At 45.2% G+C, this 19,354-nt stretch overlaps 1 protein-coding gene across 1 annotated transcript in view; it reads right to left on the bottom strand.

The window, feature by feature from the left end:
* Positions 1 to 19,354, bottom strand: part of DDX46 (DEAD-box helicase 46) — a 1,041,144-nt gene that overhangs the window by 940,798 nt on the left and 80,992 nt on the right. The window contains exon 3 of the mRNA XM_085617987.1: positions 18,987 to 19,148. Within this exon, the coding sequence (XP_085474113.1) occupies positions 18,987 to 19,148 (162 nt within the window). The remainder of the gene's footprint in view (positions 1 to 18,986; positions 19,149 to 19,354) is intronic.

Raw genomic sequence — 19,354 nt, 5'->3', positions numbered from 1 at the left:
GGGGCTTGCTTGAGTTGGTGCGACAGTTCGCTGTTCCTCCGATAACAGACACTCAAACATGATCCCTCTTGAGCCATTATCACAAAAAGGGGGAATGCTGCCACTGGAATTGAGGTTTAAAGCACTGAGATCAGGGATATCCAGAGGAGCAATACCCTGCCAGGTACCTCCCTCAATTCCCGTTAAAGTGATCCCCTTTCCCTGCAGACCATTACCTCTCCTTCATAGTCTACCATGGTGTTCCCGTTGCAGCCGGTGCTCTTAGCGCGATACCGCGAGTAGTGGAAAAGATCAGGCGCAGTTATTTTTACGTTACTTCCGTTGCGCTTGCCAACACAGACAGGGGACAAGAAGTGTCCTTCAGTCTCTAAAGACACTTGTACTTTTGCTACCAAATCGGACCGTGTCAAAAAGTGAATCAAACTTATTTGTCTTACGAGTATATATGGCTATTTTAGTTGAAGTCAGACTAAAATAATAGACCATTCTTCTGTACCAGTATATAAAACAAAGTATAGTTAACGAGAATCGTTCTAATGTTATATTTAAATTACCTACTACTTGGTATTATGGAGCTTGTTTACTCCACTGCTCTAATAAACAGTCTTCTCTAAGATGGCTATCTAACTCACCACCTCAGCCTCTTCCTTTTCAAGTTATTTATTTATGGCGCTACAGTGCAGCCGGGTTTGCTTTTCTACGCTCCAAACTGGGCTTGTCTGGTTGGCTTTTTCATGACTTCACTTCTGAAGCAGCTATGGATTGGCTGAGATCCGCTGGATATTAACAAACAGTGACCCGTGTTAAGCTAATTTCAAAGCTAGGATGGCGAAGAAACTAGAATGACAGGAAGACTGTAGATGATGCTCGAGGCCTGAAGTACGGAATGGGAGGCGCTGTGTAAATTGTGTTGTATCGCTATTTATATAGCGCTTTTCATATCCTTAGCAAGACTAAGTATAGGGAATGAATAAGGGAATTTGACCCAATGTTGGGATGAGGATGCATTGTGTAGGGTAAATGCACTGGGTGATGTATTGGAGGTAAGAGAGGTCCAGAGTAGGTGAAAGTCAGGTGTACTACGCATAGGGATGCAAGAAGCGTAGTGCATGTGCAGTGGTTGAAAGGCACTGTTCAGAAAAAGGAGTGGGAGCTCTGAAAAAAGTGAGTAAAACATCGAGAGAGCGAAAGTATCATGAGAATACACCCGATTCCAACAGGAGGCTTTAGTTTTTTTTCTTTAAAAAAAAGAAAAATCGCTTTGTTTTGTTCTTAACTGCACCAATAAACTTTGGCGAGCAACCATGCGTCGGAGCGTGACGAGCTCCGAAGGCTCCTTTCGCCTTTTCGTCCGGCGAAGCACTTTCTTATCTTTAGGCCATTTGGCCTTTCCTAAAGATAAGAAACTGCTTCACAACAGAAGGAAAGCAGGCTAGCCAGTACGGGTGGGCCGGACAAAAAAGTGAAAAGGAGGCACCCCAGAAAGCTTATTCCCAATGGCAGGCCACCGTTCACCATAAACGGTGACGCAAGCCAATGGGAATAAGGGGCGGGGCTTCAAGCCCTTTTCCGAAATTACTCATGTGCATTAGATCTCGCCGAGCGAGCTGGGCATGTGCGCAGCAACGCTAGGCAAGACCTAAAAAAGCATGATGCGACAGTTAACAGGAGAGAATCAATTAAAATAGATCAAAATTAGTCCACCCATGCTCAGTCGGTCACCAAATTTAGGTGAATAGCACAAGAGCCAGGATAAAAAGATTTTTTTTAAAGGATAAATATAGCAGTAATCACATTTTCGTTTAAAAAGGAGACCAGTAATACAGTTTAAGCCACGTCAACCATAGGACCTTCTGGAGTCGCATACATATGTATTAACCAAATACAAACAAAAATGCATATGCATTTAGAACTACGCTCCCACCTTTTTCTTACATAATCACTTCGTATAGCGGTATCGGCTAATTCCAAATGCCACAACCTAACTAGTGTCCCATCTCATGAAACGATAAACCACACAATACCATGGTCAACATCATCATCAAATTATGGTGAAAATTTATCGACAATGTCCTAGTGATTTGGGGAGTCGATGAGGATTCGGTCCAGAGGTTCTTAGAGTGGTAAACAGCAGGAACCCTCTACTACATTTTACATCTACAGCAGCTAGAAGAGAACTGCCATTCCTGGACCTGGTAATAGAACCAAACGATGCAAAACTCTCCACAAGGGTCTACCATAAACCAACAGACAAAAATGACCTCTTTTACGAGCTTCCACCCAAAAGCACTCCGGGAAAATCTACCGGTGGGGCAATTATTTCGTCTACAGTGTAATTGCACGGACATAACCACCTTCAATGAAGAAACTGACCACCTGACAGAAAAACTACAGAATAAGATACCCCAAAGGAGTAGTTAAGAAAGCTAAGAAAAGAGTGGTCAACACGGAGACAACCTATTGGAAAAACCAACCATGAACAAGCCAGTGGTGTAACCAGCTTTAATACAGCCTCACACTATATAAAACGGCTTATACTAAAAAAAAACTGGCGCTTATCAAACTCTAACGGACTGGATGAGGAAAAACCTCTCTCCTTGTTCAAAAGAATCGCAAATTGCGAGATCCTAGTCCACACCAGACCCAAGGTCATAAAACTGACTAATACACATGATCTAGGTGCACTACCCCCGGTCACTGGACATACAAGATGTGGCTCATGCTGTGTATGTCACCTAACCAAGAACACAAAAAGTGTAGATGTGGGCTTACACTCTCCATGGGAACAGAGGACACATACAAACTGTAACTCGGACCACGTCATTTACCTAATCACATACCCCTGCAGAAAACAATATACAGGAATGACCACGCAAAAGGTAAAAACATGCATTATGGAGCATAGAAGCACCATTAGGTGTCAGAAAACAAACACTAAACTAACAAAACACTACTTGGAGAAACACCACACTGAAAATGACATAGCTTGGACCATATTTGCGAGATTTTTTCAAACTCTGGCGACAAAAAGAGATCACTCCTACTAAGAGAACAGAAATGGGTGTATAGACTCAAGAGTCACGTTAATGGGTTAAACGATGACATCCCATGTAACACCAACAGATTAATGTAACCACATTCCTGTTACCACTCCACATTCACCCATCCTCGGGCAGTGTACCATGCAATAACCACTCTGGTGAATCATATAGCACTGGATCTCAGGGTATAGTATTGGGAAAGTGCGTTTCACCCAAGAGACACTGGACACTCCGAGTAAATACCTTGTGCGCTTGTTCACAATAAGACACCTCTTACATATGCAAAAACGCCGTACTTTGAAATCACGGGGAAAAAAATTTATTTTCTTAGAATTCCCCTGATCCATATCACGGAATTTAATATGTTTTTAATATGCGCTTTTCGATGAACAGGGTCACGGAAGGCTTTGAATCCCATTGTCAGCGTATATTTATAATTCCTTGGCAGGGAATAAAGTTTTCACTTGACCTCGATGGTAGAAAAAAAGTGCTGAGTCAATTGCTGCCTAGCAACGCGGAAGCATTGGCAAGAAACAAGATCACGTGACATGGCCACGTTACCCCGCGCCCGTCACGTGACCGGCAGTTCTGCCCCTAAGAGAGACGCCTCAGACTGGCGTTCACCTACCTTCACGGCGGTAACTGGACAAAGGGTCCAGCAGAGCACCACCCTTGACGAAGTAAGGAGTTGTGGGGGTGGGCACTCGGTGGGATGGAATAACAACTTGGGGCCACTCTCTCCTTGAGCTAGACGCATCCCGCAGTGATCAATCGGACTCCACGTGCTGTGGGTTCGATCACACTTTGCACTTTTTATTTCTACTTACAACATGTAGGTTATTAGATACACCGAAGTATATGTGTAATAACTAGCAGCTCAAGCTGCTTTAGGCCATGATTTTGAGACTGCAGGTCAACATGGAGCTGACTGGCCCCGATACAAAGTCCACAAAGTCTAGGAAACCCTTATCGATACAGACCTCTTGGGTTTCTACAGGCCAATCTATGTCCCATGCTATTGTTAAACTCTGGGCGAGAATGAAAACCTGGAGAAGAAGAGTTAGACTACAGGGAGTCTTCTCCCATTTACTCGCCAGTTTTAGCATGATCACAAATAAACTGGGTGAGCTGGTCTTTTCGTTGCGCTGGATGTGTGGGCGCTATGAGAGCATTATGAATTACTGTCCTACTAAGTAGGATTTTCCTGAAAGTATTCAAAGAGGATGTTTCCCCAGGTGGGATGATATGTCCTACTAGGGACATTTTGAAAATATTGCAAAACCAATTGGGTTCTGCATAGATACAGAGGTGGAACATATGTGCCGCAGAGTGTTGGAGAGTTTTGTATGGATACTTGGAGGGCTATAGGTTTGCTGCCACGGCCGACGTCCCATGCACAAGTAATTGACTTCACTCTTTTTGTGTATTCTCCCACAGATTAACGGATGCGAGTTACTTAGAGTGACCCTCTCTTTGGAAACGAATGGTTCCATGAATACCTAATTCCGGGTACAGAGGGAAAACAAGTTACTGGGATGAAAAAAGGTCCTGAGGAATGCCGGTGTGACCCAACACTGTGGGCACCTGATATACGGCAGAAACATGTAGACACTTTGGCAGTAAGGAGGGGTGAAGGAACTCCTAATTCTTTCCCATCACTACCATAGTTTACGTTTTTAGCTCTAGCCGATGGGTCCAGGAATAAACTGTTGAGCGGAGATACCACCATACTAGTTCCTTCAGTTATCCCAGAAATATATCTGTATATTATTCTTTTCACGTTTGTATTGCCATCCCCTCTGTGAGGGAGCCGCATCCATATCCTCCCTGCCCTTTTTCCCCTATGGGTCACAGATGATCAACCAACAGTTTGCGAAGGCAGGGAGAGAAAGGGTACATCTCTTCCACTGCCTCCTACGTACAGGGAAGGATTTCCCAGGACGGAGACAGGAACCAACGGCAGGAAGGCGAGGCCGGGTCAACGCCATGTAAGGAGAACGCAGAAGTTCCAGCGTGTCGTCGCAGACCGATGGAGCAAGGAGAGGAGTTCACAAGAGCGAAAGCAAGAAACATGTGGCAGAAGTGCACCGAGGAAGGAGAACAACACAGAGGTGATCGCAGACGACGCCCCCACCATCGTCCATGACACCGAAAAAGGATACGTGAAGCGGGAGGGGGGAGGCAGTAAAGGGAGGGTATCGGGGAATGCGCCACATCACAGGGCACTGTGGATATTTTTGCACTTATGTCTGTTTTCTTCACTGAATACCCCCACACCCTACGCACAAGCCCCTGTTTCCTTTTGAGCACGCCTTACCTCTACTCGTGACCACCGCTATCCGTTAAACAGTCAGTAGCCTGAAGAAAAAGGAGACTGAGAGGAAGCATAGCCTTTCACACCACTAGTGGCTTTTCACAGTCTTTTTTTTCCTCTTCTTTTCTTTGCACATTTCCAATATTGCGAGCAGTCACATATACAAGCCGGTCTCGCGCCCAGTGCTACGGGGGGTGTCCCGCGCTAAACTGTGGGAGGGTTCTATCCTTGTACGCTTGTAACAACAGACCATCTTACTGCCCTTTCTCCTCTTCTTCCTTGAGCCTCCTGGGGTGCCCTATTGAACCAAGAACTCCGATTACCAAAGAAGGAAGACTCAGACCACAACATCAGAGAGACAGAAAATGAACTATACATCTCGTTGGGTCGACACAATGTTGGACTTTTGGCTGCTTTAAATAAAACCTTGTCAAAATTGATCCCCGGTTTCGGCCTCCTCGTTTTTCCTTCCGCCCAACCCTCTCACACCCTCCCTTTGCTCCACCCCAGGCGTTGGTCTGCGCAGGGGTGTATTGAAGGAAGCCCAATGATGAAGCATGTCACAATTATGTGAGTGAGGGCAGTATTATTTCCACTGAGCATGTGCCACCTTCCTTAATTCACTCGCTACTCCAAGTGTGTTAAAGCAAGATATTTTGCAGAAGCTTGAGCCAGACATTGGTATATTTGGCCACAGTTTTTACTGTATGAGCGAGGGCCAGAAAAGTTGCACGTTCTGTTTGCTACACGAATGGTAGATTATCAACTGAATGAGTTACGATTCTGAACTTGGTGCCACTCCAGCAACAGCATGCTCCTTCATAGAGAGATACACATTTTGGACAAGCATGAATATTTTTATTCTGGTACTTGTGGCTGTTGAAACGCATGCAAAGCAGAATTTCATCATTAACCATTCGAAACTTTGTCGTATTGTGAAAAAAACTGGAAAAATGGTCTCCTGTAAACATAGAATTTGAGGACAGGGGGAGCAACACTGGTAATCTTACAGGCCTCTGCACATTATCAGTACCATTGACCAAGAGGAGGATGGAATTGTGATTTAATGACGACAGTTTATTGAGAATGACTTTAGAAGAGGTGTGGTAATTCTAGGTTTTAGAGATCTAGTTGTCAATGATCCAGAAAATAGGAAAAGTCCTTGATCTCCTCAACCACCTGGCCTACCATTAGAAAGTGGTCTTCTATTGTGGACAAGGCTTTGCACTATCCAGCAGATTGTGAACGTGCTCAAGATTTAGCACAGTAACAAACTGAAACAAAGCACTGTATTGTAGCATTTATATATTGCTTCAGACCCAGTTGTGAGGTGTAAAGCTTATATTTGTTCAGGGAGCACGCTACACGATGAGGGAGTGTATGGCTGGCAGAGAAGAGTACATATTATAATTTTATGTTGGAAGCATTTTGGTGTTGTGCTTGAGTGGCCAGAGAGCTACTCTAATCTTATCTTTGGACGCATCGCCTAGCCGTGTCAGATTAGGAGGAAGCGTTAAAAAGAGGCACACAAATGTTTTAGGTAACTAGGACTAAATTAGGACTAAAAAACATATGAAGCTACATCACACAAACATGGGCAGAGGGGTGCGGTGTACATTTAAACTAAAAGGAAAGTGGGACAGAGAAGAATCATTAATTTATATGGCAGAATGTACAAGTCAGATATGGTGTTGAATTAATAAAATTATGCTAAATGGGCAAGGATGGGAACGGTTGACAGGAGTAGTAGTCATGCATCTACTCCAAAGGCAGGGGAGCGACTTACTGTTGGACAAATACACTCATGAGCGCAGTAAGAAATGCATGGTTAACATAAAAGAAAAGTAAACTAACATAAAAAGGCCCATATTTCACCACCTCTCGCTAGGCTAAAAAAGCCAACATTTAAGGTGTTGTCACCCAATCCACTCGCATGCTCTTGAAGACTCCCAAATACAAACAGACACAAGTTGGGCAAGCTCTTGTCTGGTAATGACTTGGGTCTCCAGCCAGATTGGCACTCTCACACATAAGAGTTGGAACCATTTTCACAGTTGGGGGTTGCTGCCTTCAACGATACATCACCGAAGTCATACGGATTGTGAAAAATCGAAGTGTCACACAAAGAAAGGGGAGTAAAAGAGCTATACCCATTCAGGAGGATTATGGTAGGTTTGTATGTAGCTAGTGGTGCATTTTGGAGCACACAGTTGTACATATATTACTAAATCATGGTGCAGTAGTACACATTCATTTACGGACAATTCATTTACAGGTAATTCAAGTTTACTGCTAGTTACAAAAGACATACATACAGCCTTTGCTTTCACACTCCCTGTACCCTAGCAAGACTGCCACATAGTTCACTTAACTTTCCTTTTTTTGATTGCAAATCGAGAGGATTTGGTTAACAGCAATCTCTGTGTTAAAAGAATAAGGAGCAATGCATCAGAGGATATTGCGTCTGATCTACCTTTGAATGCACAGCAAATGTGACAAAATAAAAACAAACTTTAAAGGCATCTTTACTGCTCACTCCTCTTCTGAATTCCAGCATGGATAATTTGGCATCCGTCTGTACCCTCCCCCCACACCCTTAGCCCCAGCACCCATGCCTGCAAATGCGAGATAAGATGTGCTTGGTTGGTTGCTGCTCTGACAGCAAAAGAACAAAATCAGCCCAACCCATGTAACAACTGTGTGCAAGGCCATTAATTTTTCCGGGGTCCTAGAGATGGTATGCATGGATTTATTTTGTGGTCTCAACTGTGTCCCAGACATCCATAATAGATAAGCTCAGAAACTGTTTAGTGTCACCAGAATATTGCCATGTACTGACAAACAGGCTCCTCATTAATACTTTCTGCGCAGTTACTTCTAAGAATATTTTTTAAAAGCTCCATTGTTTAAGTGCTTTAATCAGATCAGGTTACAAAGTGAGATTGCTTTGCTTTCTGGACTGCCCCACAGTATACAGACTCTGCCAAGTTGTCTGTTGCTTGGACTTTTTTTTCCCCACATACGTTTGAGTTTCTGACCCTGTCAATCCTATCTTTCCATATTGGCCACATCTATGTAGAACACACAAAAGGGGATCGGAGAGATGCTGGTCATTTGACTAACCACTGGCAATTGCTTTAGTAGCATTCCAACCCATCGTTCTTTTTCTTACCATGCCACATCAGTTTGGACCCAAGCAAATTAAAATATGCATTGACCCTGCTGCAAAAGGAGTAGTCCATCCCGAACGGCCAGGCTAGGTCCTTCCTGAACCGGAAGACAAGCAGCCCAAGACCAGTTTTGCCCTGACTGGGGCTTGTCAGTAGCTTGGTTCCAGTGGCACAGTGAGCATGAGACCAATGTCTGGGCATTTCCATGCTACTTCGGCAGATCAACAGTGAATTACTTATTGGCCACCTATAACACAGAATTTGATATTTCTAGGTTGTAAAGGAACAAAGCATCATTGAACTTTGCTGCGGAAGGCATCTTGGAGAGCATCTGGGATCACTATCTTAGGATGTTTAGTTTGACCACACACATGGTTCTCACTCTTGATAGACTGTTTTTAACACCAGAGTGATAAGAGAATGGTGTTTTTTGGTTTAATCCTTACATCAACGCAAGAGATTCCGAAGGTGAAGAACATGCCCATAATAATGGTTGTAAAAGTTATTCAATTGCCAATACATAGGAATTTACAATGCGTGTCATGGCAACAAACAATGCATCCAAGATGAAGGCATACACACAGATTAATAGCCTTGCTTATGAAGGGGAACTTAAATGGCAATCTGGCAAGTGGGGAGTGCAGAGATGAAATTACAAACTGTTGGGGGGGCGTGGCCAGGCGGTCCACCATGGTGGGCGAGTCGTAGCCTGGCTCCCGGAGCCCTGCTGAAAACCTACATTATCCTGCATCAAGACATGAGCCTGAGGCATAATCTGATTACATCGCAGCCATCCGATCTCAGGGGACAAGATCTGGCTCCCTCGGAGCAGAGACACGTCATCGGAGAGGCAGAGCCGTGGATGCAGAGCCTGATGCGGTGGCAGGCGCAGCTTGTACCGCCTGCGGGAGCCACACCCTGCCGCCCGTATGATACAAGGGGTCGGGCGGTTCCTCAGCCGCCGCCTGGACCTCTGCCCGCTGGTGTTTGGCTGCGCCAGGGCCCCGGCTGGGCTGCAGGTGCAGTCGTGGGCCGGAGTGTGCGGCATCGCTGGATCCGATGGGCTTCCCCCCCCCCCCCCCCCCCGACTTGCCCCGGGCAGCTGCAGGGCGAGCGGTGGTGTAGAGTGGTGCGGCCTGGATCAAGGGCTTAGACCCTATCGGCTGCCGGATGAAGCAGGGCTGACTGTGGCCCGCGCTCGTGGACTGCCGACAATGCAGCCCGTCAGCGGGGGACATGCCCAGCCCAGATCCTGGAAGATGCAGCCCTCTATTTGCCGAACCACATTAGGAGAGAGGGGGGGCTTCGCGCACCAGGAGGGCCCATGAAAGTGGCGAGACGGGAGGGCGCAATCAAATTAGAGTCCTAACACTGCACAGTAAATTCACAGGCATATCGGCCATTGGGAGCATTTCATGCAGGAAACACGAATGGTAACGGACATTGGCCACAGGAGAACTTACCAAGATGGGCCACCTGTGGGCCGGTGCTAACGCAATCAGCTTAATACTATCAGGTGCAACTGGGATCAGGCAAGAGCTCGCCAAATCACTGCAAAACCCCCCCAGGGCCCCTCTCAACTGAGTAGAATCAGGCTATTGGGAGGCGGCCGTTAGAGGCTGGGGGTGCAGTCCTGCCTGCAACAGATGCCACCCTATAGCTGCACACCACACACAAAGGGAGTCTCGGTTGGGGCCAATGGTGCAGATGTTAGGATGGGCCAATTCATAAAGAAACCTTCACCCCACAGACACAAGCTACACATGCTTTTCAACTGTTAATGGGTGGTTCTCCAGATTGGATCATATCTTCATTCCTAGAGAACATATTCATAGAGTGGTCCCAAAAGAGATTCTACCTAGGGAGCTGTCAGATCACTCCCAGGGCCAACTTTAGTTATGGATAGGCCCAGAGCGGTCCCTGTTTCATTGGAGCCAGTCGCCACGGCATTTGCACAACCCGTCCTATAAAACAAACCTTCACAAAGCCCGGCTAGAATATTTTTCATTAAACGAAAAATCGGCACCCTCCACCACTATATTATGGGAGGCCATGAAACCAACCATCCGCGAGTTTGACATTAGTCAATGCACGGTTGTCAAACATCGAAAAAATGTACCCTAATATAACTCGAAGCTCAGACCCTAGAATCGAAGCGGCAAGCACAATAGCCGAATGGCAATAGCACTCGCAGACTATTGGTAACTTTGCAGAGAAGATATCAAAGCATCCTATCTGACGAGGCTAAATATACCTGGCAGGCTACGTAAAGCAGGATATATCAATGGGGGGAACAAATCCGGGAATCTTCTACACAGGCTGGGTCAGTACACTTTCAAACCGATAGAGCTCTACCCGTTATTAAATCACCCTCAGGTGAGATCACCAACCCCACATTAATTGCTAAGACCTTTGCTGAATTTTAATCATTCACTCTACACTAAACACAAGGTCCTATTAGAGTCCAAGGTGGAACACTTCTTCCAAGATATCCAACCTAAGGCATTGTCTGATGATGCACGAAGCTCCCGCAAAGACCCTATCTCAATTGAGGAATTAACTTTAGCAGCCTCTGAGATTGCATCTGGTAAATCACCAGGACCCAACGGATTCACTAGTGAGTTTTTAAAAATCATTTGCAGCCAGAGGGGCTGTGCCACCTCGCGACCATTGACGAAGACCTTCAGAATAAACTCCTGCCATTAGACTGGGGGCATGCCGAAATTGTTGTTTTCCTTAAACCGGGGTGCCCCCGGATCTTTGTACGTCCTACCGGCCAATATCTCTCTTAAATATTGAAGCCAAGCTACTAGCCAAAGTGCTGGCAAACAGACTGATCGCACATCTTAAAGACTTAATCCATCCAGACCAGGCAGGCTTCATGTGACAAAGAGCTACCCGGCACAACAGACGTAGAATACACAACCAGATAGCTACCATTGATCTTTTGGACAGACCAGCTGCCTTACTACTGGTCGATATGGACAAGGCCTTTGATTCAGTCAGTTGGACATATATGTTTATACTACTGAGGCACCTAAATATGGGCCCCCATTTCATTCCACTAATCAGATTACTATACACAATCCTTATGGCCTCCATTCGGGTGGCAGGAGTTACATTGGCTCAGTTCCCAATCCGACGGGATACCCGTCAGGGATGCACTTTCACCCCCTTGCTATTTGCACTAGCTATTGAGCCACTCGCAGCTAGGGTAAGATGTGACGCACTCTACCGCGGTTTCAAATGGACTTCTGAAATTTCCGATTGTATAGCATTATACACAGATGATATCCTATTCTTCTTGACCGACTCCTACCAGACAGGTCCCCGTATACTTCAAGTCATTCGCATCTTTGGCGAAACATCTGGCCTTTGTATGAATGTCTCTAAATCACAAATCTGGCCAATCAGAGGGTCGCTTGGGAAAAGTCGGTGTGCAGAGGGACTGACTTTAGTAACACACGGCTTCACCTACCTGGGCATTTTTGTATCAGATAGCCAAACAATCTACTGGGGAACAAACCTAGAAGTCAAGACAGCCAAAGTTAAAGCGGAGATGAAGACATGGTCCTCACTTCCCCTATCACTGTATGGAAGATCAGCCATCTTTAAGATGGGTCTCTTGACCACATTTATTGTAGCAGCTACAATATCACCCCTACCCGATTCCTATGACGTGTTTCCGCCAATTGAATGCAGCATTGGGACAATATATGTGGGGGAGGGCACAGCTAGGGTTGCCCTATGAACGTGTACACAATCCACATATTGTGGAGGTATAGCTACCGCAGATATACATTCCTATTATGTGGCTACACAGCTACAGATCCTGAACGAATGACGGAATGGGCCCAGAGACGAACCCGCATATACCGTTGAACGGTGGATCATGGGAGAACCTTCCTTATATTTCACTTCTATGTAGCAGGTCTGACACTAAAGGGCTCCCCTCTGCAACACGAGTTGTGATTAGGACTTGGCGACAAACCCTCTGCCGAATCGGTTGGTGGGGACGCCTTCCACATAAGATTCCGCTGTGGCGAAATTGCCTAATCCGCAGGTAGCAGACCTTCAGGGTTTCGGTGGCTGGCATAGTATTGGAATCGCAACTATAGGAGAAGTTATGAAGGAAACAGTCCGAAAATCCTTACAAGACCTTCAAAAAGAATTCTCCATGCCTCATTCCCAATTCTATAAATTTCTACAACTACCCTACACCCCTATATCAAGGACTTAACTGCTTTGCCAGATTTTAGCCCATTGTGAGAAAGTGGCTCTGTATATACTGTTCCCAAATAGGTACAGTGTGTACAGAGTCCACAGTCCCCAGAGGTTTGGCAGAGGCTAAAGTTAGATATAACCTTACTCTCTAAAGTGGTAGCTTGGTCGAGCAGTAAGGCAGTATCAGAGGACAGTGTAAAGCATTTGTCGTACACACTCAGTCAGCAAATGGTCTCACACACTCAATAACTGAACTCTAGGCCAAAAAAAATATATGCTGGTTTTATTTTAGAACCAACAATAGGTATTAAAATATACTTTCTCAGAATGAGATGCTTTATATAAATACTTTTGCAATATGCAATTGACTTTTGTAGAAAGTTACAAGTGGTTGCAATAGGCAACACAATTTTAAACACAATCATGCATTGAGTTCAATGGAAGTTTCAAGTTATTTGCAACAGACTACTTTTAGGATTACTTTTGGAATTCCAGGACTGGATCCTAGATTCAGTCCTGGGTCAGTACTTGGAATCAAGTGATAAAAGTCGACTTAGTTACGGTTATGATTTTTAGACAATATTTTGCTATTTTAAAAGTTGACACTTCGAAAATATTTCATAGAAAACAGTCAATGATTCACTATGGAAGAAAATTCATGTTGCAGGTATAGTATGTTCTTGTTACTTTTGTAATCCAGTACTGGGTGCCTAGACTCAGTACCGGGACCTTTATCCAAAACAGGTAAGTAATTAGGTTTTCATAATTTATACGATTTTTAAAGAATATTTAAAGTTTGCAGAAATTGACAGAAGAAATTTCACAGAAAAACAGTCAATGGTTTCCTATGGAAGAAAATTGGGTTACTGGTAAGTACGGTTGTGAATATTTTTCAGAGTCCGTGCTGAGCACCAAGATCCAGCACTGGGAGCTCACCTAATAGCAGGTGAGTATTTTAGTTTTCGTTACTCTGCTGATTTTTGGTGAATATTTTAAGTTTTGAAAAGTCCACACTTGAAGAAATTTCAGGAAAAGCCAGTCAATGTTACCCTATGGAAAAAATTGAGTTATCTGCTTTAAGGTAAGTACTCAACTGGCAGAGTTAAGGTTCTGGGCATAAACTCAGGGGTCTCCCAGGGTCAGGTAGGTACAGCGGCACAGGGGCAGCCAGGTGCAGAGAGAGTTAGGCTCAATGTTATCCTATGGGAGGCAGGGGGGCCTTGGTTGGTGGCTGCTGACTAGCAGGCCACGCGGCTGTGGGAGCTGGGCTCCTGGTCACTTGCTCAGGGCAAATGGGGAAGTAGGTAGGAGTAGAAGTTACACTGCCTTGGCCACTCGGGCGGCTGGGTGCAGGGTGCTTTTGAGCCTTCGGGCGCTCAATTGATTTCAATGGGAAAGCTCCGGTTTAGAAAAAGACTGCAAGCTCGGGGACGAAGATTCTTCAGGTGCCACCACCACTTCAAGAGGTAAGTTGGGTAGCTGGAGGATAGGTAGGTACCCCGGAGTTGGGCACAGGGGGGCGTGGGGCACCGGGTGCAGGGGTGCCTTTTGGTGTCGGGAAATCTTACCCTCTGTTGATCGCGGTTGGGGGGGGGGGGGCACCTGGTTCTGAGGCTGCAGGCGTTGTCAGGAGCGTCGAGGGAAGTCCTTGGGTGCCGGACTCGGGGTCACAGTCGTCGTGGGGTCGTCCTCTTGGTCTTTGTTCACTCCGACACAGGCCAGGCTTGGCGGGTGCAGAGTGTGAAGGGTTCGCGGTTCCGGGCTGATGCCAGGGATTTGAATTAGATTTTGAGTAGAGCCTCTACTCATGGGAGTCGCAGGTGCTTAGATCCAAAATGTAGCCAGGTCCTCCGGTTGCTGGCCACAAGAGGTGCCGGGTTGTAGCAGGAGCAGGTTCGAGGGTCGACAGGCAGGTAGGGCTGGGGCCAAAGCAGTTGGTGTCTTCCTCTTCTTAGCAGCTGCAGGCGACAGGTCTTTCTTCTTGCTCTTCTTTGTATTTCGGAATCTGGAACCTGGGGAAGGAAGGTTCAGGGTGCCCCTAAATACTAGATTTAGGGGCGTTACAGGTAGGTAAAGGGCAGGGACCAATGGGACCCTGTCCTGGGGTGGATACACCCCCCTATTCTGCCACTCTCCTGTGGGAGGGGGGCAGTAGCCTAGTCCTGATTGGGTAGGGCCTCCCATCTTCAAGATAGCAGGCTGGCACATCCCCTGTCCTTATTTGGGGTTTCCGGCCAAGCTTCCCGCCAGAGTGGGGGGTTGCAGTGGCCTGGGGAAGCTCACAGAGGCGGCATGCCTTTGAAGCTTCCCCCTGCCCATCCTGGGGGAGGAGATCTAGCACCTCGCCCAGGATGTGCATTGTTGCAGGCCCAGGAGAGCAGGGGCTCTCCTACCCAGGGGTCCAGCAACATGTCTGCTGTGCGGCAGCCTAGGCAGCCTCTCAGACCAGACGTGGATTGTAGGTTAGGTTTCAGGGGGCATCTCTAAGATGCACTCTGGGGTGCTTGGTACATTACATTACCAAACTTCTCAGTCTTCAGTGTTGCCATTATGGTGCTGTGGAGTTCGTGTTTGACGAGCTCTCAGCACCATGTACTCTTAAATGGCAGCACTGCACTTACAGTGCCCAGGAATGGACCTGGGTACTGTAGGGGCACAGAGCTCCTGCTCCTGTGCCCACACCACTGGCATAGGGCACCCAGCTAGAGGGGTGGCTGATGTATGCCAGGGCAATGTAGGTGGTGGGCATGGCACACAGGGATGTGTACCATGTCGACTCTTTGTTTTGTCTTGTACCCAGACACTCAGCCTGCAAGGGCAGTGTGTGTGTGTTAGGGTACAGGGCCTCGAAGGGTGGCACAATGAGTGCTGCAGCCCCTAGAGGCCTTCCCTGGTCACAAGGCCCTGGGCACCTAGGGTACCATTTACAATGGGCTGACATGTGGCCAAGGTTTGCCAATTTGGGTTTTAGGTTTTTAGGGAAGGAACATAGGCCTTGGGCACCTGATTAGCAGGAGTCCAGGGCACACTCAGTCAAAGTACATTCAGCAAAAAGTGGGGCTATACCATGCAAGAAAGATGGCACTTTCTCACACCCATTAGAAGGCAAACTCCTGATGGGGATCTAGGGGACCATAACATTTTCAAAATTTATCAGACTCTATTGACAAATAGCACGACGACCCTGGCTACCTAACGCGCTATATGGACGTAGGACCGATTGACGACGATGATGACTGGTCAGAGGCACTCCAATCATCAGCAATATCTACCCGCCGCCGCGTTATCCAATTTAAATATCTGCACAGGGTATACTATACTCGACGTAGACTGTGGATGACTTGGCTGATCACCTTACCACAATGTCTTCAGTGTCGATCCGATGAAGGCACCTTCCTACATACAACCAGGTCCTGTCCCGCCCTGGATAGATTCTGGCGAGGGGTGCTTAATAGCCTGTCTGTGGTACTAGCATGGGACATTCCTAGATCTCCCAAACTCATACTCTTACAGTGCTCAGAAGGAATTGGTGGCAATTATAAAAGACACCTTTTATTCTTAGGCCTCACACCTGCAAAACAAGACCTAGTCAGACACTGGAAGGCCAACACTCCACCTCGCGTATCGATATGGACGAAGGGCAAAGATTACATTATGGAACTAGAGCGACCGGTATTCATGGCCTAGGGATGACCACAGCAACATGCCAACATATGGAAGAGGTGGGCCACGTACAGGAACATTCCCTTGGAGACACACAATATAGCAGACGGTAAGCTAGAAAACGAGATTATAGCACTCCAATAGTAACGGCGAGTTATTAATGATACTATACTACCTATATTAGAGACACGAATAACCGAGACAATCACTCATAAGATATGGCACATTGTTAGGTCTTGTTGGACACATAAGTCCTTGCTTTATGTTTGTAATGCAAATAATTACTAAGTGGAGGGGACTAAGATTCCTAATCATTAGATCCTTTTGATGTTATATATGACTCACATTGCTCGAATATACGGTTTTGATCATGATAAAAACCAACTAGGCGAGACCTAATAAAATGTGTTTTAAAAAAACAAAACTGTTGGGTGCAAGTTCCAGTAACTGAATCTGATTAGGCTAAATGAATGGAACTTTGAGTAAGGGGGATTGGCAGACAAGATTGAGGTTTGCAAAGCAAAGGTTACAGGTACATTTTTAAGCATGCACAATATATTTGGAAAAAAGGAACCAGTTTGACTAGAGCTCAATTTTTGGCAGACAAGGGACCTAGTGACAATTCTTAATTTGCTAGACATTTTAACAAATAGAAGTTAATGTATGTAATATTATCAAACTCTGGGTCTCTGTAATTTTCCCTTTTTGTGAAAGAACTATTCACAGCAGCATCCTCAAATTGCACCCTTGAACTTCTTTAATCTACCCCACCAGTAACCCCATGATCTAGCTCCATGAGAAGTCAAGACTAACTATTACATTCACAGAGTTTCAAGTATTGAAGTCTTCCTTGCTGTTTATTGCACAAGGCCATGCACAATAACGAATATACACATGCCTGAAATTAGATACCTCAGTCTGTGTCACAGCTGACATTAGAACAAGACTTGTTAAAGGGTTTACAATTCTTCCATTGTCTCTTCCACTGTCAAGCATGTCTCAAAATAGTTTCACTCTTACTTGTAATACAGACTTTGAAGTCTGGGACTTAAATACATGGCCCAAGCCCATTTCATTCATTACTGTTAGTGTATACTTGTGTAGGAATTCCAAAGCTTTCTAAACATCTATTGAAAGCACTATCGCATTATTGTGGTACTCCCAGGGTACCTCAATGATTTGGCTCAATCTTCTAATGCATAATAGTGTTTCGCTTTGTTCAGGGTGTATGAACCCTTGCATTAATGATAGAACCATGAACATAAGAATCTTACTAAGCACTAGGCAATCCACGCTGAGGATCAACAGGGGTCAATAGTATGTCATTTTTTCCAAGACTCTGCCTTGACTTAAATGCTAGTGGGAGGCTTAGCTGCCCTCTTGCTCTATTAAACAGTTTCATCATAAGCAGCACAAGCTTACTATACAAGCCAAATAAAATTCAGCCGCATGGCAGGCAGTACTCTGCCTTTTAGCCCCGTCATATTTTTTTAATCACTGCCATTTCTGTTTTATCCCTGCCCATAGTTTTGGTCTCTTCTGGGCTAATCATTCTGAGACCTGTTTTCTGTAGTTTAAGTATGTATAAGTGCTCATCTGCATCCTTCCATGTGGCATTTAATGTTTGGCATCAATACCATCAACTTTTCATGCAACTATTTATAACTTAGCTTTTAATCAATCCAACTACGAGTCCTCGGCGAGGCCATAAAACTGTTGCCAGACTTCTTACATGGTTTGGACATATAGAATATATTCTGTAGCCATGGCATTGTTACAATGGTGTCTAGTAACTAAAGAGTCCAATTCAAGACACTTCCCACAATGTCTGCAAATTTCTACTCTAAACTAGCCTGCAATACTTATCCTTCAAATTCAAGCATCGCTAAACCAATCCAAATCCCTTGATCAAATAACAACCTAATCTCCAAAACCAAGGTCTGATGAATTGTCAAGAAAAATAAAAAAACATTTGCCGTTCTCGGAGCCAAAGGGTGAGAATTACTTCCTATAAGACCATGTTCAAGCCTCAAAATCGAGGCTTTAAGTTTGGCTCTGAAATAAGCCACACTGAACTGCACCAATGACCTACCATAATTTTATGTTATGCCACCTGCACACAAACTTTAATGCTATTCTCAGCACATGCAGTGCACTAGAAAGACAAGAAATAAAATTCTGCTAATTTAAGTATTATATAGCAGTGGGTCGCTTACATAAAGCACTATACAACAGACAAAACAGAAAGGAACTGAACATTATTGTAGAAGTCAAAACTTTTTCTTTCATGACACCCACTTCATTTATCACCAGGGTTCAAGTATTAACTCACTATGATGACATTTGTGTTCACAGCTATCTGCAATTAAAAAAGGATTATTCCTATAAGCGACTCCTCCAGACTGGATCAATTTTCAGGAGGAGTAAAACAGTCCGTCTGCTGTACAACAATATGGCTATCCAGTAGCCAGACTCTATAAACTGCATCAGGTTGGTCAATCAACATATGCAAGTTAGCTATGTGTTTTTGAAGGCACGAAATGAAACACTTGGTTAGAATGGGAAAACGTGTACCGTCTTTCTGTTTTCTTGTTTTTGCCAGGGCTAACAGAGCGAGATCGTCTCCCGCGGTTTCGGCTTGTAGATCGTCTTCGCTCTCGACTTCGTGATCTTCTCCTTTCTCTGCTCCGCTCCCTCTCTCTGCTTCGGTCTCTTTCGCGGCTTCTTGACCTCCTACTGCAAATAAATATATAATTTTAGAATGCCAAGGACAGGACTATGACCAATCAAAGTTAAAACAGTACAATTTCAGCAAAATCTATCTGAATTATGATAAGTATTGAAACAATTGGTCAATCATTAAGCAGCTGACACATACAGTGCGTAAATAAACACCAATTACATTCTACTAAGTCCAACAAAACTTTTATGAGTGCATCAGA

Source organism: Triturus cristatus, chromosome 7, assembly GCF_964204655.1.
Source record: "Triturus cristatus chromosome 7, aTriCri1.1, whole genome shotgun sequence".
NCBI lineage: Eukaryota > Metazoa > Chordata > Amphibia > Caudata > Salamandridae > Triturus > Triturus cristatus.
This window is presented reverse-complemented; position numbering and strand designations above follow the sequence as displayed.